The 23193-nt window shown below is 36.8% G+C and overlaps 2 protein-coding genes across 2 annotated transcripts; both read right to left on the bottom strand.

The window, feature by feature from the left end:
• Nucleotides 1-2776: 2776 nt before the first annotated feature.
• Nucleotides 2777-22162, bottom strand: LOC139132811 (isatin hydrolase-like). The gene is made up of 6 exons (XM_070699070.1): nt 21994-22162; nt 19385-19652; nt 17550-17753; nt 16926-17018; nt 5236-5329; nt 2777-3972 (listed from the first exon to the last, which is right to left on the bottom strand). Exons 2-6 carry the CDS (start codon nt 19637-19639, stop codon nt 3731-3733), a joined length of 888 nt encoding a protein of 295 aa, XP_070555171.1. The 5' UTR covers nt 19640-19652; nt 21994-22162; the 3' UTR covers nt 2777-3730.
• Nucleotides 8940-16197, bottom strand: LOC139132808 (uncharacterized). Its single transcript, XM_070699069.1, has 6 exons — nt 15404-16197; nt 14093-14187; nt 12649-13457; nt 11877-12087; nt 11210-11319; nt 8940-10768 (listed from the first exon to the last, which is right to left on the bottom strand). Exons 3-5 carry the CDS (start codon nt 13303-13305, stop codon nt 11210-11212), a joined length of 978 nt encoding a protein of 325 aa, XP_070555170.1. The 5' UTR covers nt 13306-13457; nt 14093-14187; nt 15404-16197; the 3' UTR covers nt 8940-10768.
• Nucleotides 22163-23193: the final 1031 nt, after the last annotated feature.

Genomic DNA, 23193 nt, shown 5'->3' with positions numbered 1-23193 from the left:
ACGTTTGAATTTACATGCCACTTTCGACAAGTGTTATACACTTTTTCAGTCTTTAATGGGTCTTATAGAAAACTCTTGGAAAACTGAGGACATTTTGGGATCAGTTTATTACAATTCGCAGCCATAGGGGATTTAATTTGTCAAATCAAGAGAAATATTCAATTATATGAAAGGATTGAGACAGACAAGGAATAAATTATCAACACATTTAATGGTATAATTCTTCAATTACTGAATTTGTTAATTTTAATTGTTAAACAGATGTTAGATTAAAAATGAATTATTTTAAGGAATTGCAAAGCATCTTGATAATTTCTTCGCACTCAGACAATGAAGTCAGAGATATGTTTTGAAAACATAACAAGCATGAGATTGTGAGTTTATCCCTGATGAACGTACATATTTGAAATAATGCAAATCACAATCGAGACATAAACTGTGATCAAAGCTAAAACTATTTTAATTTGTCCAAAACTAAAAATGTTTAAGGTGAAGAACGCGCCTCGGGGACAGATAGTCGCATTCTCAAATTTCTACAATTCTTTTCTGATCTACCACTTGTGGGGGCTCATTTGAAAGCTCTTGAAGAAAGAAAAACTTTCACTGGCTTAGTTTTTCGAAAATCCAAAATTAATTTTTCCCCCATAGAGTTTACACAGGAATGGCGGCCATTTTGAATTTCAAATATCACAAAATGTTGGGTAATTTGTTTCGCTAATTCCAAACTTTGCACGGTGACCCCCAATTTTTATTGTTGATTTGGTAAGAGAATGGTTGAGAGTTTCATTGAACAAGGTTTGAGCAAAAGTTTAAGTCCTTCACTTTCAAGACGCATACTACCTTAAGGTGAAGTACTACGAATTACGTCAAAATTAAGTTGTGGTGTCATTTTCTTGAAACTTTGCATAAATATTCTTGGAAGTTGTGCAAGTGCAAAAATAAAATAAAAAATGGGGGTTACCACGCTCGTTTCCATGGAAACGGACGTTAAAATGGCGTCGTTAGAAATAAATAAAAATGATATAATTCACTTAAACTAAAGAGAGCAATTATAAAAAGCTTAGCAAATGAGTTAATTTTAATAAATACCAAGACTTAAGATCCATATCTATCGAATGTATAGTTTTCATGATGTTTGTAAAGAAATTTTTACATAAGTATCGATTACAAAATGACGATATCGAAATTATATCACTACATAATTTTCGAACTTTCTTCCTGTCGCTTTGAATGGTGTCATTTTGACCAAACTTGGCGAATAAAATCCTGACATAATACCATTTAGTTGACACTTTTCATGCCAGAAAATCCCGAGAGAATTTGACCGGTTGACCTCGCTGTTAATTTATGCAGGAAATTACAATAACAATGCTTGGTCCAATGACGCAGTGCCTTGAGGGTGGGATCGCCAGTGGTATAGGGGGAGGAGTACCTTCCCGATGGTGATAAGTGGTGCGGATTACCGTCGCCTAGGTGTCTGGCGTTGCAAATACCTGGACTGAACCCACGCGTGGACTAAACCATTTGGTTTTTTTGGGTGTCGATGGTACTTTGACAATAAAAGTAAAGATGCACAGATATCGAGTTTATTGTCTTGTTTATGAGCGGCCAGTATTTCCAACAGCATGAATTACGTGCATTTGCCCTAGAAGAAATAAATAATTTTGAATAAAACATCGCGAATATAACCACATTCCTTAAGCTCGACGTACCCCAAAGAACCATGAAATCGCCCGACTTTCGATTGAAGAGATGAGTTTTGCCAAACCGCGTATACAGAAAAAGTGGCAGATGACTAAATTTTTAGAATCATAGACAGTATAACGAGATGTAAAAAATGTGAAAGAGGCTCCCCATCTAACTATCCTAAATGTTTTGTGTCGAGTGTTGTTGTCGGCTTTTCTTTGGAAATAGCTGATTTATTTCCACGGCCATTTTTTCTGTTACGTTATTTTTATGTGTACGATTTTTGTTATTTCTTTTAAGTGTTTGTGTGTTCTATGTCATTTTATGTTGGTTTTTTTTGTAGTTCTCTTTTTGGAGTGTTTGGTGGCCCTGAAAAGGGCCGCTTGGTATGGGTTTTTGTTAGCGCTTGGCGCGTTTGTTTTGGCGATGAGCCTATAGCTTTTTATGCTTCTTTTCGCCGATTCGATGTGCTTGGTAAGTAGGTGTTTGCCGCCTTCTTGTCACTGTGTGTGCGTACATGGACAGTCTGCATAGCCCTTGAATGTGGTCTCGATTTGATCAAACCATGGAGGTACCTCCATGATCAAACTTACAATTTAGGAGTATATATCAAAACTGATAAATGATTTATGTTTTCACATGGGTTCACAAAAAGTTTCGCCCCGGTGTTCATTTTTGGCCCAGGAATTCCATCTACCCACCCTTTACAGAGTAGTAAGCTTATGGGGCAAGTAAATATGGATGCGCCGGTGCGATTCAACGATCAACCTGTATATCGCATCGAAAGTCAACAATTTACGGCACGTACTATGATTTTATAAGTTTATACACAGTCCCTCGTGGATAGAGAGACTGTGGTTTATATAAAATTATGAGGCGCGGGGTATTATATATTGACTGATTACTGTAGCTATAGATAGGCTACATTCAGGACGGGCAGCGACGGGCAGTAATTAGTAGGCAAAACCACGGTCCCTCCACAGAGGGACCGTGGCAAAACAGGTGGTTTTCACCGTTGGCAGAACTCGGTGCAATGATACTGAACATTAATAGTCAGCCTGTCACCTTGAAGGTAATGCTGTAGGTGAAACAAGTAAGCTTACTTCAAACGCACGATGGTACAAACATTCCTACCTCCATGGTACAAACAACACCATAAGTGAAACGTACACATAGAAATACACGCGTTCCTACGTTGTGCCCACCCGGGCCACGCGATTAAAATATGACTGATACTGCTGGATAGTGTTAATTGGGTCGGTAAACAGTCAATTAATAGTTTAATTGACTACCTGGGTGATTGGCAGGTCGTGTCCAACGACGCATATGCAAAGCAGGCCAAAAGACAAAAGCCCCCAAAGATATTGACAGCTGGCCAGAGGTCACCATGAATACGTAATGACGCTTCACTACGCAGAAACTGCGTAGTCAAGCCCTTCTTAACCGGTCAAACTCTCTCGGCATTTTCCCTCATGAATAAAAGGGTGTCACCACGCTACTTTTTTACAATATCTCCAGGTGAATGGGTAATATGCGCCATGTAAATGGGAGAGAAATGTTAATTTTTCGCTCATATTGAATAAAAACCAGTTTCTTAGGGGGTCAAAATATGACAAGGTTATAGGTCACATGTATTTCTAAGAGACTGGGTCAAAAAATTAGGTAAAAGCGCAATTTCAACAATGACAGGTGATGTTAAATACGTGCGCTAGAAAGTAACCCATCTGCGACAGGCTGGAGTTAAATCTGCGCAGAAACGTTCTAAAGCGTGTGCGCGTCCGAATTCGTCGCACACTCATAATAATAGTAGTTAACCAATGTACTTTATAATAGAAAGGGAAGGTTAGTGGAATTAGATTGGTCATTTGTGTTGTAGTAAATATGCGCTTTCAATAAAATACATGGAGAGATGAATACACAATATCCATCGTCGCCGCTCGCCTAACAGGTTCGTAGAGCTAACATAGAAAAGGTATAGTCGTTTAGTAGCACCTCTACCTTGTAGAAAATAGCTTCAAAAATGCCTTACTTGTTTGCATGTAATTCACTGAAACAAGAATAAAATGGAGATCATGATAACGAGCAATGAGTGATTGAAATTGGTGACGGACTGTTGGCCGCCGTACACCGATTCTCTCACGCTGAAGGGATTAGCGACGTCAGGGCGCCATCCAGTGGCAAACACGCGCAAAGGAGCACCACTGCCATCTTCTATCATCATTGGAATGGCGAACACCGTAGCTCCAGTAGCGGGTAGCTTGTCCATATTGGCCACATTTTCGAATACTGAAGATAATTGGAGAATGGAGCGATAATTAATGGAAAAGTAAGTTTGTGATTTCAATTTATGGATAGTAGTGATTCCATAAGTAAATTGTAAAGGACTAAGTTGTCGTCATGTCACACTACTGCTGTTGTTATTAACTTGTGTAAATGAGGTACAGAGTGGATGTTACATATCTAATGATCTATTTTCATCATATATATTATATTTACATCACAACCAGCAGCTGGTGAGCAACATGGCGACTTGTCAACCACGACGACTCTGGCATTGTAGCCTTGTACCGGGGAGTGCATGTTATGTAAGGAAAATCTTCCAACACCGAACAAAAGAATCATTTCACGAGCACAGACAACGTCACCTTATTCCTAACTTCGCGTGACTTACTCAAATTTTAGATAACGTCAACAGTTGCACTACATCAAAGTGGTAATGTCAACGTTTTCTTCGTCGTGCAGACGCAGAATCAAAGTATCTATTGCAAGTCGATAAAAACGCCAATTTTGTTGAAATACGTTAACTTTCCAAATTTCATTTGCATCGACTAACTTCAATGAATGAATTCTTTGTGCTTACAGGTTCGGCAGCACCTGCTATCTGTCAGGAATCGCGTCATTTGTGAGAACATAATAGTGCACTTTTTTGAAACAAAACGATGCACAGTAGGACCACTGTTTTACAAATACTGACCCTATTAAATCTGTTGCGAGACTATAATGGTGAACCACTATGCTGAGATAGCCAAACCATAGCTGCATATGTGCTGTCTACAGGGTATCTACGATACAACTTGTAATTCCAGAGACACATTTCTGATAATAAGCTGACAGTTACTTCTTACTATCCTGTACTCATCTCAAAATGACCGCTAGCCTTACTGAAAGGTCCAAACTCTTGTATGTTAGTTGCAAAGACTTCAAGTGCGTGATCCCAATACGACAGCACTTTGGATAATTTTCAGCTGACTTTAAATGACTGCAGATAAATTACTACTTTATATTACGGACCCTTTGATATAATGTTAAATCGCTCTGAAAATGAGGTGATTGGCCTCTTTCTGCAGCCTCTTACACGCTGTCAGTTGTGTTTGTGGTTATGCGCATTTTGGTTTTCAAGAGTAAGCGGACACGGCACATTGTCTCGACCACACACTTGCTCTTAATTAAATCTAGGCTATCCGGAAGAGGGCGTCATTTTGGTCATCGAAGAGATGACTAAAGAAAAAATAAAATTACTGGCGGACGTTTGTTTACACACCATCTTACCTGGAATATTGTGTTCAAATGCAGTAAGGTGGCTTTCGAATTTAGAATCTTTACCGCGATCAAATGAGGGAGTATCAACTCCTATAGCCTTCACCTGTGGAGAACAAAAATAAATTAATTCCAGTACTGAAATGAATGACAAATTAAAAAGCCAGTCCTTTGATTAAGATAGTTCTAGTAATTTCAATTTCTGCGATTAATGTATAATGTATAGGAAATTTGTAATAAATCTATGATATGCAATTCATTTTACAAAAAATCACGTCAATTGCGATGGAAAATCTGACAAGCTTAAGCACTGACGAGAAGACACACTTCTGGATGTGAACGTTCATAAGGATGAAACAATTTTGGCCGATTTTTTTTATTCAGAATTAAATTTGCTACTTGTTTCATTCTCAAATCAAAGAAACAGGTTTACCGCATATGAAATGTTGCATTTCTACATTTTGTTTAAGTGACCTTAAACCATTTAGGGGTGGCCCATTTGATTTCGAGGCAATCGCTGATTGACAAACTATGAAATCACTTGCACAGCACAAAATGATTACCCACAACTCTGTTTGATTTGTTTCAATGATGGTTAGTTTTCATATAATTGTTTCTGCTCTGCGTATAAACAGTAACGGAAAACGTAAAAAATTGTTCAATAATTTTAGTAAAAGTGCGTTTAGATATTTCAGTAAAACTTTCAAAATAATCACTAAATTACCGCTAAAGTCACATATTCTGCAGGTACCTTTGGGAAGCAAATTATGGCAAACTGTAGGGGTCATTCTCTGTGAAAAGTCAGGAAGTAAAACTCTTTTTTCATTTCCATTGAAAAAAAATAATACCCTTTTGTTTTATCAAACAGGTGCAACTAGTCTCCTTTCTATTATATTATTCTGTACTGCTGTGAACACAATCTGTGGAATTTTTTTTCAAAAAAGTATCTCATTTATCAATCAAAGATAATTCTCCTAATTATTTAAAAAGCGAATAGAGGAGAATGCTGTACTGAAAAGTATTCAGAATTTTTAAAACGTGTATCTGAATCTGTCTACACATGGAAGACATTTTCAACTTCCCCGAGTAATTACCAGTGGTACAGATCATAATGAATCATGGGATATCTCCAGACCTGTGTAGCATCACTAAATTTGAAATGACCATGACTAGTGTTTAGTATGGCAGGCCTTCCCATAACTGACACTTCTTAGTCATTCAATATATACAATCATGAAAAATGTTACCTCTACAATATTTTGTCTTTATTATTCATTGTTAGTCATAAATTGTCCGAGAAACAGCTTGTGTATTTCTTTTAAAATTAACTTTGCTGATTCCTACTGATGTTCACATTTAATAAGTACTTCAACTTGTAAGTTGTGACAATATTAGCTATGTTAGGATATCGCTTAGTTTTTTTCAAATATCAACCAATTGTTTATTGAAAAAAGCTTACCTGATTGCTTACAGTTTGAACTTTGGTTTTCAGATACCAAGCATTCCAAAAAATTCCCCTGTTTTATGAAACCTTAAAAAAATGCTAAACATACTTTTTTAAAGGGACAAAGCCACCTTTTTTCACCTTTTTTTTCATGGCTTACAGTTAGGTATTAGGTTCAAGAAAGTTTATTAAGGTGGAGGTCTACTCAAAATTAAAAGTATTGTCAATTTCCTGATTTTTGCATATGTTGTGGCCTGATCAATTATATCAACAAAAATAAACAGAAAAAGGGGGGTTCCCATGCTACTTTTTGAGTTAGGGGGTCCTAAAGTACCCCTAACCCATGCTATTTCAAGCGTTAATGGGCCTTTTCTCACATTTTGATACTTTCAGCAAAGAACATGCGCAAATCTTGTCAGGGAATATTGTAAATTTTTTTATTTTTTCATATGTTTTGCTCTGATCAATTATATAAACAAATATCAAAAGAAAAAGGGGGGTTCCCGTGCTACTTTTAGGGTAAGGGGCTCCTAAAGCACCCTAACCCCATGCTTTTTCAACTACTGAGAGGCCTTTTGTTCGTATGTTTTTATGGTTTCAGTAAAGATCTGGCTCAAAACCTATCAGGGAATATTGTCATTTTTCTGATTTTTGCATATATTGTGCTCTGAACAATTATGTCAACAAAAATAAATAGAAAAAGGGGGGGTCCCCGTGCTACTTTTTGAGTTAGGGGGTCCTATATTACCCCTAACCATGCTATTTCAAGTGTTAAGGGGCCTTTTTCTCCCATATTGATACTTTCAGCAAAGAATATGCTCAAAACCTATCAGGGAATATTGTCATTTTTCTGATTTTTGAATATATTGTGCTCTGAACAATTATGTCAACAAAGATAAACAGAAAAAGGGGGTTCTCGTGCTACTTTTTGAGTTAGGGGGTCCTATATTACCCCTAACCCATGCTTTTTCAACTACAAAGGGGCCTTTTTCTCCCATTTTGATAATTTCAGCAAGGATCATGCTCAAAACCAATCAGGGAATATTGTCATTTTTCTGATTTTTGAATATACTGTGCTCTGAACAATTATGTCAACAAAAATAAACAGAAAAAGGGGGGTGCCCATGCTACTTTTTGAGTTAGGGGGTCCTATATTACCCCTAACCCATGCTTTTTGAACTACAAAGGGGCCTTTTTCTCCCATTTTGATAATTTCAGCAAGGAACATACTCAAAACCCATCAGGGAATATTGTCATTTTTCTGATTTTTGAATATATTGTGCTCTGAACAATTATGTCAACAAAAATAAACAGAAAATGGGGGGTCCCCGTGCTACTTTTTGAGTTAGGGGGTCCTAAAGTACCCCTAACCCATGTTTTTTCAACTACAAAGGGGCCTTTTTCTCCCATTATGATAATTTCAGCAAGGATCAAGCTCAAAACCTGTCAGGGCATATTGTAATTTTTTTTTTTGAATATATTTTGCTCTGGAGAATTACGTCAACAAAAATAAGCAGAAAAAGGGGGGTTCCCGTGCTACTTTTAGGGTAAGGGGCTCCTAAAGCACCCTAACCCCATGCTTTTTCAACTACTGAGAGGCCTTTTGTTCGTATGTTTTTATGGTTTCAGTAAAGATCTGGCTCAAAACCTCTCAGGGAATATTGTCATTTTTCTGATTTTTGCATATATTGTGCTCTGAACAATTATGTCAACAAAAATAAACAGAAAAAGGGGGGTCCCCGTGCTACTTTTTGAGTTAGGGGGTCCTATATTACCCCTAACCCATGCTTTTTCAACTACAAAGGGGCCTTTTTCTCCCATTTTGATAATTTCAGCAAGGAACATACTCAAAACCTGTCAGGGAATATTGTCATTTTTCTGATTTTTGAATATATTGTGCTCTGAACAATTACGTCAACAAAAATAAACAGAAAAAGGGGGTCCCCGTGCTACTTTTTGAGTTAGGGGGTCCTATATTACCCCTAACCCATGTTTTTTCCCACAGCTGAATAGGGGCCTTTTTCATCCCATTTTAATAATTTCAGCAAGGAACATACTCAAACTCTGTCAGGGAATATTGTCATTTTTCTGATTTTTGAATATATTGTTTCTTTGATCAATTATGTCAACAAAAACAAGAGGGAAAAGTGGGTTAGGCAAGGTACATGCTCAAAAATTATCAGACAATATCGTCATTTTTCTGATTTTTGCTTACGTTGTTGCATTGGTTATATGTCAACAGATATTGAGGAAGTTTCAAGTGTTATTTTTTGAGTTACAGGGTGTCCTTTACACAAGTGTAGAAAAAAGAGCATAATCAGGGTTTGACTGATTGATAATGTTGCTTTATTGCTTACTTCATATATACTTACATCCTAGTATGATATCTTATATAATCAATATTATATAATAAATATTTTATATCAATATTTTATAAATATTATGCTGTATTTATTTATTTGATCCGGAGTGATTAAAAGATAAATAATGAACCATCAACACCAAAACAACTGTGTATACACACTAAAAGTATTTCAAGGTACAATACATTGTTTAGTAAGGCATAGTTAGATGCCATAATGCCAAGTGTAGTATGTACAATAAATATTCTACAAAATCTTTCAGTATTGTCTCAACAGCTCTGCATGACCTGTAAATGACCTCTGAATGACTGGTTTATATGCAAATAGATATTCCAATGTGTAAAATGATTTGAAGTCATGAGAAAAATTTGTAATTGGAATACGGGTATGACTATGTTAGTGAACAGAGTGTTGACATGAGTGACATTTCAACATAGGGCCAATGTCCCTGAAGCTACTATAGACATGGATACAAAATCAAGTATTTCCTGACTGTATGAAATTATCTCACTAAGATCATCCTAGGGACCTGTAAACTGAATATTTATACCAGCTGTTTTGAAAAAACAAGCGACCCAACAGTCACACAGCTCTGCTGTGTTCTGTAGAGAATAACTTTTTGTGACACATGTATTGATGAAGTAGGTGAATATTGGTGAAGAGGTGGATATATTTGATAGCTCATTTCAGGATGGCCTGACCATAAATGGCAAAATTAGCTGCAAAAATACAAAATTGACGAGTTCATCATAATTTCAATATATTACATTAAGATAAATATCAAATCAGTAAGTACTGCGGTTCTCAAGATATTTGAGTAGACAGACAGCTAATGCCATTGAGATGGGTTTGGCACATCAGGAGAACTTTAACAATTAAAGTAATCAAATATCTAACACAAGTCAGCATGGAGTTTTCCATAAATTTCAAAGTTATGATGCTAGACAAACAGTATTGATTCTGTGAGAAAAAAAATTACAAATATTATTGATAACTTTTTTGGATTTTGTCACCCTTTCTTTTCTATTTTGATTTTTCTCTTTCAACAACAATTCAATGCCTTCTTCACCTTTCCTGTGGAATGCAAGCTCTAAATGGCCCATAGCAAGGCCACTGCTTGCAATTTTCTTACACATACATTTACTTACACACCCTTTGAGTACAAGAGGATGTAAGGTTTGCATGTTTTGGCTTGTTACCTTTGCATGCTCTACAGACTCCCTGACAAACTCCCATGTAAATGTAAACTCATCAAAAGATGGCTGCACCTTTTCAATAAGTTTTTTCAAAGCTTTCACATCTGCTAAAGCATCATGTGCACTGTAACTTTCTCCTACAAATTTTGAAACGAGCGCAACTTGTGAGTACTTTTCACAATCAGGATTTGAGGTCTTAAAGACTTTATACGAATCAACAAAGCCAGCAATGTGTGAAGACAATTGATCAACCATATCTGTTGCTACAGCAGCATTATATAAAACTCTACAATCAAATGACTTGATGTTATGTCCAACCAGAATACAAGGTTCTGGTCCAAGAAAGTCACACAATGTCAACAATGCTTGTTTTACAGGTACTGCACTGACAGGTTTTCCATTCTGTGTTAGGATTTCATTTTTCATTGCCAGACCGGTCACTCTTGATGCTGGTTCACTTATTGGAATCCTGGGTATCACATACACATTCAGACACCCTTTTGGTCCAACAGCTGCAAGCTGTGTTATGTGTGATGTTCTTGCTGAAAAAGAAAAAAAATCATGACAAATGGCTAGATAATTTGTTTATGTTATTTTGGATTACAGTAAATTTCAATGAAAATTTCATTTGCTGTGTCAGACTTTGCCCTGGGAGATAAGTAATAAACTGAAACTGACACTTGAGGCATTGATTGGCTTATTGTTGGTATGGAAATAATGTCATCTGCCTATTGTCTGTAAACCATTGCTGATTTTGATAAGCAAGTCATGATCATTAAAACAATGCTGGCAGAAATTTGAATCATGGATGAATTGTTCTGTTTCCAGTAAAAATTTGCTTCAGTTTAATGATTGATCTGTGTGTGTACAGTCCAATAGCCATTTGTAGCCTCTAAAGGTATTAAGATGAAGTAGTGAAATGATTGTAATATCAGATTAGTTTAAACACCACATATTATCACATTGATAACAACAACACCTACCTAATCCAGTGGTCTCCAGGTCAAATACACTACAGGTTGATCAGTCAATTCTATTGGTTGTGGAACTGGTTCTGTAGAAGGGGAAGGTATCTCCTGTATATCTTGGGTTTCTGAATAAAAAAATAGAAGCAGATGCAGATAAAATATATGGGAATGAATGATTTAGTTTTTACTTCTAATGAAATAGAATATTCACAAAACAGTAAAACCTATGGTCCAAGGTTCAATGTTTTAGGTATTTGGCAAATATCAAGCTTTAAGGAGACATGAACTGAGTAACTAGTTCTACAATTATGCAAATAACAAAATTGCCATCCAGCAAATGATAGAGTACATCAGGCCACTCAATGACTATGTGCACACTTACAGATGCACTGGTACATGTCATACTGTAAGCATTAGGTTTTTGTGTGATCATTTACAATATTACCACATCAATGAATGTCAAACTTACTACAGACCTTCATGCACATGTTTCATCAGTTTTATGACATTGAGTTGAAAGGTAAATCAGTATATGCAGGGAGCCATATCAATACAAACATTCAACTATTAGCACTTTACAGTTATTTTACATTGATTCTAAAATCATTCATCTACATCTATCTGAATCCAAACTTTCATTCACATCAATTATAAACAAGGACTAGATTAAACAAGTAATTACTTTGAACAAGGTCAATTCCTGTTGTGTATGTGTCACCTTCACGGAGTTCTTGGACACTCTGTCGTAAATACTTGTTTGCCTTCAGCTCGATACGACGTTTTTTGGCACACCGGGTCTGGCTCTTCATCCGTCTCTTTCTTTCTTGATTATCCAGATAGGACGCACGTGACACACAATACTTCCCTGGAGACATGCCAATCCGTTCATTTACCTATGGCAAAACAATGACAAGTTTACAATAACATCAGTATAAATTTTTTAATACTTTTTTGTCGTGTTGTTAACTGAAGTGGGCTGTCTCAACTCCAGTTTGAAATTATTTATTGTCATAAGATACAATTTCTTGTATTTACGAAAAACTCATAGAATAGAAGTAATTATACTGCATGGCTAGGGAAAGTGTGAGAATACAACTCCAAAAGCCAACACTTCAGGGTATATTTGTGATAAGCAGAACCATATAAATAGCATCCTAAACAGATCCAAATTGATGATACTATGAAAGGAAGTAGTATCATTGTCCCTGAAAAATTCTATAAATATGTGCCACGACCATTAAAGCAATGTGTAGATTGATGCTAACTCGATCCACATCACATGATCACTGGGCTGGTTTGAAACAATGCTTGTAATTCTGGCATAAATATAACACTTGAGTCACATTATGACCAGTCCAGTGTTACTGTCAGCTTATGGAAAACTAGCGTTTCTATGCACTGCAAAGACATCATGTTTGGGTATATTTTGCCATACAGACTACACAATCACTTACCGAAGAGACATAGCTGTAACCATCATTTTTTTGGAGAACTGCTGCACCAACTCTGAAATTCAAACTATCAGATCCAGCATAGCAGCATGACTTAGGAGCTTTGGAAGCAACAATGTTGTTGAAGTTTTCATTTGCTTGGGTACTATCTGTATTTGCCAGCTTATCAGCCGCACACTGAAAACCTTCAAACACAGAATTAAGTTCTTCTTTTAAGACTGGATCATTAAGTGGTCGACCATATGGAAGTGATTTGAACTTGTAGTTGGCTCCTTTATGTAAATAACCACACCAACTACCATCACAGTACTGGTGTTCACCAAATGGATGAAAAGAGAGTGCTTTAAGGCCCATTCTGATACCATTTGCATTTCCTTGGTTTTGTTTCAGCATGTAGCTGAAACATTTCTGTAGATATTTGATAACTTTAACAGTTAATGTTCTATGTTTGGCTTGCAGGGCATATAGTTTGTTGCCAAGAATCTTTTTCAGGTGATTAAAGTCTGACTTCTTTTCAATCCTTTCATCAACTTCTTTGTGAACTCTAGCAATTGTAGCAGAATCTTCATCACCAACAACTGCTCCGACACATACGGTACTGTCACCCAAAGACGAACCATGAACATTGTTTACAAGTTCAACAACCATATCGGCTTCCATACTCTTTGAGCTTCCATACCAATTGTGTCTACAGTCATGCTCCCTTGACTATTTACCATAACGTGCTACAGTACTACACATGTGGCATGTTTTTGAGCGCACAGAATATCCTAGCACTTTTCCACTTTTGGTACCAATCATACTACAATGGCCTGTAAGAGAAAAGAATATTTCCTAAATCTTTTAGCTAAAAATACCACAGTGTCAATGGCACTGAAATGTGTGTTTCAAAAGGGTCAGCATGTTAGACATACCAAAAAGGAGCCAATAATACTCTTAGTTGTGGATACAGCATTGTTTTCAACAGTAGAAAGATACTGTGAGAGAGAAATTAGGATTTATCTCTGCCAGCATCTCTCTGTATGCGCCTAAATGGTTTCCAGTATGTCAACGTATTATTGTATGGCTGTGATCCTGCCAGCATGTATAATTTTTAACTCTGCGTATGGAAATTGCGTTTTTGTATGAATTTTTTCACTGACACTCCTCTTTTTTAGGAAAAATGTCAACGGGACATACAATGACCATCAGGGAAGGTAAATCTGTCACTACTGTGAAATGAAATCCTCATCCATACAAATAGTATTTTGCAAACAAATCATTGACTCTTATATTTTATTCTTGTTTAGATTTCATAGTTGCTTTTTTCAAGTTGAACACTTACTGCTTATTGCTAAACTTTTCCTAACTACAAATACATACCGGTAAATCAAAAGAGTGAATGCTTCAGATATATTTTCTGGATTATACATGTATTTGATGAAATTCAACTTTCATAAACACATACCTGACAAACTGTTGAAACTCCTTCCACTACCTCGTGTTTGCCAAGCACCATCAACACTGACATCAACACTAATGTCGCTGGAAATTACATCTCCCCTACAAGTACAATGAAATAAAAAAATAATACTTTACTGACCTACATATGAAAATATGCTCAACTATTCAGAATTGAGCAATTCAACACAGCCTTTATAGATTAAGCTAGTACAACTGTCATGCAGCATATTTACTATGAATTTAAAATCCAGGCCTAGATTGATCAATCAACAGTGGAATGTATGTTGTCATGCCAAAAAATGTACAATTCAAATTATTTTATACTATTGAGTAGAACAAGAGGATATCATTGTCTTTTATATTTTAATGCAACAACCAAATTTGCAAGTTGGACAATAAAAACTAGCTATTGTATAATTTTATGGGTTTTAAGAATAAAACATAAAACAAAAAAGTTAATGTTGAAAGTACAACAACAGAATATATAAGGAAAATAAGTATATCTTACCAAACAAAACTAAAAGAAAGAATAGTTATAATGGTTAGAATATTCTGTGTTTATGTAACAATAGCTGAGCTTATATGGTTTTCGAAAACTAAATCATATAAATTTTTCATTATTAAAGGTATCGACTCTAAAATCGTCTTTACAACATTAAAATGTATTGTTTCAAAAGATAATCTACTTTAGACTATAAAATAAATACAGTTATATGTAGATTAAGAGATGTTATTTAATTAAGGTAAACCTGTCTTTGTTGGCCTCTGCTTCTTTCATCAAAGCTACTTCAGTTGATTCCTTAGCTGATGCTTCTATCACACTGCCTACTTCTCTTTCCCTAAGTTTTATTGTGTTTTTGCTAATTGGTGGTATGTTGATTGACGTCAGTAAATTGTTAATTTTCCTCTCACCTATTCCTGAATGTATCATACCTATGAAATAACACAATGGAAAAAGATGTGGCTAGCGACAAAAATTGGGTATACCAAAAGATGAAGACATAATTCTTGGGAGTCTAAGCAAACACAAATGTATCATAGCATCGAGAGCTCGAGAGTTCTCTGCGGACACTGATCTACGAAATATTTCACGTAACAGTGAAAATCGAGAGACAATGTGATTTGCGGAAACAAACGGCAATCGTTTTTTTGCTCAGAAAGAGTGAAAATACACAAAACAAAGCCACTACTGACACGGTCTCAGCTTGTGCGTGACATTTTATATCAAACCATCCGTTCGCTTTGAGGTAAACGATCGACTTGGCACTCGCGCGCGTGCATGAAACAAAAAAAAGTGTAAAAAATTCGTACTTACCGATTGCAAGTTTGGTATTTACATCCCAAATCTTTTTATTTGGTCCGTGTCTCAGGCCAAGGGGAATAACGTTGACAAAATTACAAATGAGGTTGCAACACTTGACAAGCAACCAGCCACCCAGACCATGTCGAGTCTCGCCGATAGTGTCGGTCATCCGTAACGGCATGCTGCATTGCTTGCAGCCAGATAAACCATCTGCAAGGATACCAAGATCAACAATTCGCCTACCATCTCTCCACGTGGCACTGTAGGTTGTTGGCCGCCAAGGATCGTAGTCTTCATCATATTCGCATATGACTACTTCATTGCTGGGTTCCGGAACCGAGTTGCACGAGCCAACATAGCAATGGTCGTCAGCCGTTGTGGCCGCAGTCGACTCGACAAGAGTATCAGATTTTAAACTTTCATGACTAGAGGATTGCCATTTATCCTTGAGGGCCTCAGAAACTCTTCTGGCTCTGTTTTGTGTTGCTTTGGTAGTGAATCTACCGGTGACTTTCAGCCGACTGGCACGACCAAACGACATAGTTTCACTGCTGGCGTACGTTTGCGCGACGTAGTTTGACGGCTAATGGCGGCATAATACGCAGGTCCGAGTCCATTTACGGTACCTTCTTAAATCGATCACATCGATGCCAATATCATGAAAATTTACAATTTTTTATCGTCACATAATAGTTTTGATCATTCATAACAAACCATCATCAAGTTAATACGTTTACCTTCATTTATGCGTAACACAGTCTAAATTTAAGATGTCGCAAATAATCTCCTTTTGCGATATTCAGCTCACTCTGTTACTACATAAATATTGCGCAACACCTGCGCAGACGTCGATTTTCGTACATAGTCCCCGTGCATATTATTCTTACCTAGCTAGAGAGTCTCTGAGTTATTGACCACATTTGTCAGACTCTCTAGCTATCTTATAATTATACACGCCGGGCTACAATCTCTATGCGGAGATTGGAGCGTGTTGTTACTCTTAGAACCTTGGTGACGGAATATCAGACTTTTTTGATTTATAATTTGTTTCTTCGTACGCATGCCGTCCTTGTCCCTTCAAGTAATGGATATCTGTCTGGATGATAATTAGTTGACATGTTTTGTTTGACATGTGTCCGAAAACTAAGTGAAGTTATTGTTTATAAAGTATTTGACAGCATCTTCTAAATTTACAATATTAATTGGCATGTATACAGAAAAACACTTATTTTCGGCATGTAAGCAGGGGGGTCTCGTTATCATGTTCTCATGATGGGCAGTGAGGTGAGAGAAATATAGTGAATGGGAGAGGACATTTTTAAGTTCGTATCCGGAGAACAGTTGTGAACAGCTTTCAATTCGCCCTCCTAATTTATTTCTCCATAAGATACCATAGTTTACATTTAATGTTATTCTGATTAAAATTTCTCCAAACTTGCTGATATGCTGCCCCTCATAAAAAACAGCTGAGGTATTTATCAGTGTTGTGTCTGAGAATGCAAATATTACAGAGTTTTTATGAGACTTTTCTCACCTTTCTGTTCTCAGTAAGCCATCTTGCAGCGTCTGGATGGAAGCCTGGAAAATGTATCTTCGAAGTGTCGTTCTCTGTACCGAAGTAAAGGGTCTAAATGAAAAAGTTAAGTGCGTTAAGCAAGTTAGAGGAAATGTCGACAACGTTACTTAAATAAAAATGAATCTTTGGTAGGCCCAACAGATAGAAAGTGGTAGTAATTAATTTCCATACTAAGTCCCTCAAGGCTTTTTTCATATTGTCCCGGCCCTTTCACGATAAGTTGAAACGATGATTTCAACCCTTATGTTCATGGGCACTTATCTTTTTCGTCCTCAGTCAAAACACAGATATAATACTGCTATGTAACTATATTACAGAAGATACAGTAGGGGCGTGAACTGTATTACCTGTTAAACAAGAAAATGATAAAATGAGAGAGTAACATTATCTTATAACTCCATTCGGAGGGAAAAGTCGATAATCTGGCAAAGATCCAAATTTCAATACTGGATCAGAAAACAATGTCAAATCTTCAACATCTTTAAATTTGGGAGTGTAATAATACTGTAGAGTAATACAATCAAAAGCAAAACAATTTATCTTAGTTTAAAGATGTTTGTCTGACTTTGGCAAACTCCACACCTTATTGCCATAACGACCAGACCAGCCATAGTCTATCATTAATATGACGTCATCTGGGATACGACCATGAGTCTCTTCCCAAGACTCCAAATCATCGATTTCTAAGAATGCATCGACATCCCTGGCAACTTTCTCCCTGATATCCACTTTAACGGCATTGCCAATCAGACTGGTTAGTGGAACTTCATGAGCTCGCCATTTTCCCTTTAAGAAACAATGATTAACGTAAAAAATGAGAGTACATTCTCCTGGAAATATCAGCTACTGAAAAATCAAATAATGAAGTCCCCTGATTGCCCATCAGGGAAAACAACAATTTTATCAAAATTGAAATCTCATTTTTTTAAAATTTCAACTATATTTGTTTTCATGTAATTAACAGTGGTCAGGAATTTGCTATAACTTGACGCTGAGTTTCAGCGTACTCGGAGATTGTAGATTTTAGTGTAAACAGAAATGACACATCCCATTTATTTATTCATATATTTACTTATACTGGTTGACATAGAAGAGTTATAGAAGCGCTGTTTTGGAAGATGCTCGGTGATATGTAAGTAGTTGCTCAATGCATTACGTTCACTTAACCACGTGCACATTTGAAATTCTACTCCAAAATGAATGGATAGAAAAAGACAAAACTTCGTCGGCTAATGGTGACTCTGCCAAGTCTCAATATTAAAATTTACTCTATTCAATAGGATGATAATAAAGTTTTAGTGTGCAGTCTGGTCCTGTTTCCATAAAAGGAGAAGCTTTTGCAGATCTTTTGGTGGATAGTTGATTTAGGTCATGGGTCAAGTAGATGAAGGAATTAATCATCTCTGTAGTTTTTTGGTTCATAGTAAGCATGGTCAATATGGGAACCTTGTTTACATCAATATAAATATCAGTTTCCACAATTGATGGCATATCAGGTTTCATGCACAGCACTAATTCGTTAAATCTGCCAAAGTAAAAACAATAAAGTATTAAGAAGATACAAATGTCCACAAGGAGGAAATACCGTGAAACTGATGAATGTATTCAGTATCGTACTCTCATACTAATTAGGGTTTTTAAAGCATGATATTCTTACTCGTGCCGTACCTTGCACTTATTCCGACATAAAAGTACACTATTATTGCCTCACACTCCAAGAATAGGATTGTCAAACAATGCTGCCTAAATACCTGTGAATCATATACTTAGAATGTAACACCATAATAATATGTTTTTAATTTCACGCCGATGTTAGTCAGCCACATTATAGGTTGATACCTAGAATAAAGCTTCAGTTATTGAAATTCCTATATAATACACATGAGGAACTACAGAAAACTCCACAAACATCGGAATAATCGTACAGGAATGCGTTCTTAAAAATAGATACCCCTATTTTAATCTCGTCAAATTAGGTCAAATAAAAATACGTGTGTTTCCGTTAACCTGAATTATCCTAGAAAAACCCGCGGAACCTAGATATTGTCAAACATTTCGAATAAATTATATTAATCTACTGTATTTTACGGGTCTCATCCAACAAAAGGAAAAACACAAAATATCCTCCGACCGACCTTGCCTAATTTTATGACGCATGTTACCGGGAACACAATTACTTTTCCGGCCTTATGATACGAAGCTGGTATATTTTATGTTATGATACCTTCATTCGCAAAGTAGCAAACTTTCTTTTCGTTGAACGATATCCGTTTTGGTGTCATTGTATCTAACTTTTCAGTCAACGGTTAAGTCTCTAAAACAATTTTGATGAATGGGTGGCGTCCTATTTTGGAACACTGAACAACAATAGAATACTCTAGCCCCTTTCGGACCAATATAAATTGTTGCTGTCTTACCTGAACGAAGTGAGCTGGGGCGTCCATATGTGTACCACAGTGTTCAGGAGTGCAGAAACTGTTCGATTCCAAATAGATATCATATTTCTCAGAGTAGCCTCGATGCAATATATTTAAGTCAAACCCTGGAAATCCAGGGTAGGATAAAGTGTTTTCGTTGAAGGGATGTGTCATTTCAAGAAACGGACTTTCATCGTCTGCGATGACTGTTGCAGTGGACAAGCAGAGAAGTAGAAATGCTCGCAAATTTTCCATCGCAATGATGTAGCTAAAGACATGAAGCAAAATTCAGTCGCACATGTAAGTATATTATGATGAACGGTTTCAAATATAAATGCAAACAAAATAAAGGCTCTTACGATGTTCAAAGACCAAAACAAGATTTAAAGAAAATAAATTAAAGGATTTCACTTACAGTGTAAATGATTCGCCATATCTTTTTCGACAAAACGATTTTCCTTCACTTTACAATGAACACAAATAGATTCGTAGCTAGTTGAACTTAGTTTGTAGAAGACGAACTTTTTAAATGCATTTTTTCACAGCACATGGTGACGCCCACAGTTTTACTCAATGTCTTTTGCTGTGGTCGATACGGCTACAAAATAGGCCACAACTACTGCAATACTATAGTATTGAGCGGGTACGCCAACGTTTCCCCATCATAACCGACAAAGGCTACGGCTTTTACATAAGGCATAAACGTCAGAGTTAGCAATATCCCCTGCAAGTTATAATTATCTTTTCAAAGTTGTTTCGTTTCATTGTATTTTTTTAAAGAACTTCGTAGGTTTTTTATTGTATTCTTTTAATCGCCTAGGAGCGTTAGTTATTCCAGATAAACCGGTCATCCACTTTCTGACTAAACATTGAAAACATTTGAACGGTCACGCGGAAGCCATTGTTGACCTATAATTAGGTAGCCTTCCCGTCATGCTTTCCGGTAGAACTGATTTTGCATTAAACAGTGTCTGCATCTCTCGTGACCCGACTACATAGGCCAACTCTCTGATTCACATTTGGTTAAGAAAATTTCAGCCAGTGAAATTGCCTGACTCACTTTTGATATGTACACCTACACATATTAAGGGGACATGACTGGCACTGGCTGCTAGAACATTTAAATTAATGGTTCCCCAAACAGAACATCAAATCATAACCTTCGCCAGCCAGTAACGAAAATTGACATTCTCAGGAATTTGGTGAAGAAGGGTTTCAATTTTAGGGAATTCGATAAAGTTTAAGATTTATGATTTTCCTGCATTTCCGAGCACTTGGTTATGCAGCCCTACGATCCTTCATTTTCTGGAAATCACTAGCCAAGTTGGTTTCGGCCAAACTCCTTGGTTTTGACCGATTTCTCCCGATGTTATGATAAGTTCAAATACCTTCAGTCGATTCATGGAAACTACTGTATTCAGGATAACCAAGCAATAGGTCACGACCTCTGTGTAACCTTACATTCTGCTGTTTTCATAATCAAGTATCTCGACTCCATCCTTTGGCCTTCGCCCGACCGAAGGTCAAAAGACGGAGTCGAGACACCAGATTAACATTTACATCGGTATGAGTCTACTGGCTCGATTTTAAACTCTGCTATAGCCACCATAAGCATATATTTGGCATAAACTATAGGTCATCAAAGATCAAAATATGCATTTTGTCTCTCACACCAACAAGGGATCAAAACACACATAAACGAAAATACCAGAATGTGGCCCATGAAAGCGGCCATTTGGAGAAAGTTCGTCGGAATAACCAAGTAATGTCGACCATCGTGCCAACTTTTGGCTACATGCACCGTTCTCTTATCTTATTTGTTGTCGTCTACATAGGATGCATTTTGAGTGAAGGGTGGGGAGATTTACGAGATAACAGATTGCAATACGTTTGAAATATCTAAACAAAGTAGTTACCTCTGACTTTCCCAACTTTGCATACTGAAAAAATTAGGTCGTATGTTAACAAATTCAAACAAGCTGGCGGAACAATGTGTTCAAGCCTCTGTGTGAAATAAACGTGCCAACACGTTTGCATTGATTTGTATCGTACCAAGACAGCACGGATGGAGTTGTGCTAGACTAAATTACAAAATTGACGTAGAATGGTCGAAATAAATACCATTTCACAGTGAACATGTACATGAGTAGCATTGACTTTCTCGTAATCCGTTGTGGACCTACTTTTTGATTATGTAAGGGTTACACAGACATGCAGAAAGTACCGTCCAGACAATACAGTTTTCATGTCAGTTCACGTCAAAGCATCGAAAGCGCCTAACCACTCACTGAGGGTTTAGAAGAGTTGTCGTCCGGATTGACCGGCAGCTGAAAAAGCAGAAATAACGTTTAAAAATGAAGGGCGGGGGAACTAAAGGAAAGTGAAAACTTAACATTAAACGTCAGGATAGTCTTTACAGTTTTCGCCAGAAAATCTGTGCAAAGAAATTTCAACAACGCCCATGCGAAGTTGAACAACGAAATTGACCCCCAGCGTTTGTTTTTTTGGTTAAGTGCTCACAACAAGACGAACGACAGCAATTTTTTGTCACGTAAAACGAACGTCCGGGCTATTAAACTGAAAAGTCACAGCACTCTTTTGACTCTTACCTTCAGCCTTCTGCGTCGAGGGAATACTGGAGCTTGCACTGCAAGGAATCGCTGAGTTCCGAAAAGGGGAGATGGCTCTGTGTAAAACTTCAAGCGTACCAGGAACGGGAGTACGAGTGCAGAGGTCATGACTGTGCTGGGATATAAATCAGCAACATGGACATCGCCGTGATAAGGCCAAAAAAAAAATTGTGCTGTTCCGATTACATGGTTTTCAAAAATAGGGTAGGTAGGTAGGGAATTTTTTTTTGTCAATTTTTTTTATTTCTCAATGTGCATTTTGTACGCGTTCAAACAAACTACCAGTGAACAATTTCCTCATGAAACGCACTCAAAGTGAATACCAATTTATTAAAATAAAATATTCATCAGTAGAATTGAAATGTGCGGTTTATTAGACTGCCACGGAAATTGATATGGCTGAATTACAATTCTTTGACAGGAAAGTGAACTGTTTATCCACAGGTAAGTCTGACTTGTAAGAACTGACACAACACAATATTTACTGTCATCAATGCAGTGTTTCATCTCGGATACTATACCAGGGAGGATTGGTCCCCCTCTACTGGAATTTTTGAGGGGGATTTTAAAATTTTGGGGGGATTTAACTGAAACATTTAATGACATCTTATATGTAAGTTTTAATGTTGCAGTGATGTCACTTGTGATATACATACTACAAGCCATAAATCACTTGCTTACACAATCCAAGCTGCTGGCTCAAGCTGCTGGCTCCAAACACCATCCTCTATAAGATTTTTTCAAAAGTCAACAAATTTGGGTATCACTGTTGTGAATGTATAGGGCTTCCAAGAGTGGCGGACGGCTCATTAATATTCATAAGCTTTAATATTCCTAAAAATTGTAGCATATTCCCTCATGCTTAAATATTCTGTATGTTTGTTTGCACATATTCTGTAAGTCTGCTTTCATAGGGCTTAATGTACATTCAAACATCAAAATTAACAACAGCCAGCCATTCTCAAGGGATTTTTTCATTTTCACTGAACTGTCTGCACTACACAAAGGAAGAAAAAAATCTATTGTAGTTATAAAAGAATGTTTTGTAGCTTCTGAAAAAAATAATGTGCTTGTTTGTCACGTTTTTACTGTGCGTATATCATCCCTCACTACTGTAAGTTTGGATCAACATTGCCCTTTGCAAACCAATGAGCTGTATTTTTCTAGTGACCTAGCTGG

This window comes from Ptychodera flava, chromosome 5 (assembly GCF_041260155.1).
Source record: "Ptychodera flava strain L36383 chromosome 5, AS_Pfla_20210202, whole genome shotgun sequence".
In the NCBI taxonomy this organism is placed as follows: Eukaryota; Metazoa; Hemichordata; class Enteropneusta; family Ptychoderidae; genus Ptychodera; species Ptychodera flava.
This window is presented reverse-complemented; position numbering and strand designations above follow the sequence as displayed.

Bases quoted from the DNA above. Each gene is read 5' to 3' on its own strand.
- LOC139132808 (XM_070699069.1), bottom strand. From the start codon at position 13,305: ATGGAAGCCGATATGGTTGTTGAACTTGTAAACAATGTTCATGGTTCG. The intron at 12,088-12,648 runs GTAAGTGATTGT...GTTTTGCCATAG, and splicing joins GTTACAGCTATGTCTCTTCG to GTAAATGAACGGATTGGCAT. The intron at 11,320-11,876 runs GTAATTACTTGT...TTTTTTATTCAG, and splicing joins AGGAATTGACCTTGTTCAAA to AAACCCAAGATATACAGGAG.
- LOC139132811 (XM_070699070.1), bottom strand. From the start codon at position 19,639: ATGGAAAATTTGCGAGCATTTCTACTTCTCTGCTTGTCCACTGCAACA. The intron at 17,754-19,384 runs GTAAGACAGCAA...TGTTTCTTAAAG, and splicing joins CCCCAGCTCACTTCGTTCAG to GGAAAATGGCGAGCTCATGA. The intron at 3,973-5,235 runs GTAAGATGGTGT...AATTATCTTCAG, and splicing joins ATTTGAACACAATATTCCAG to TATTCGAAAATGTGGCCAAT.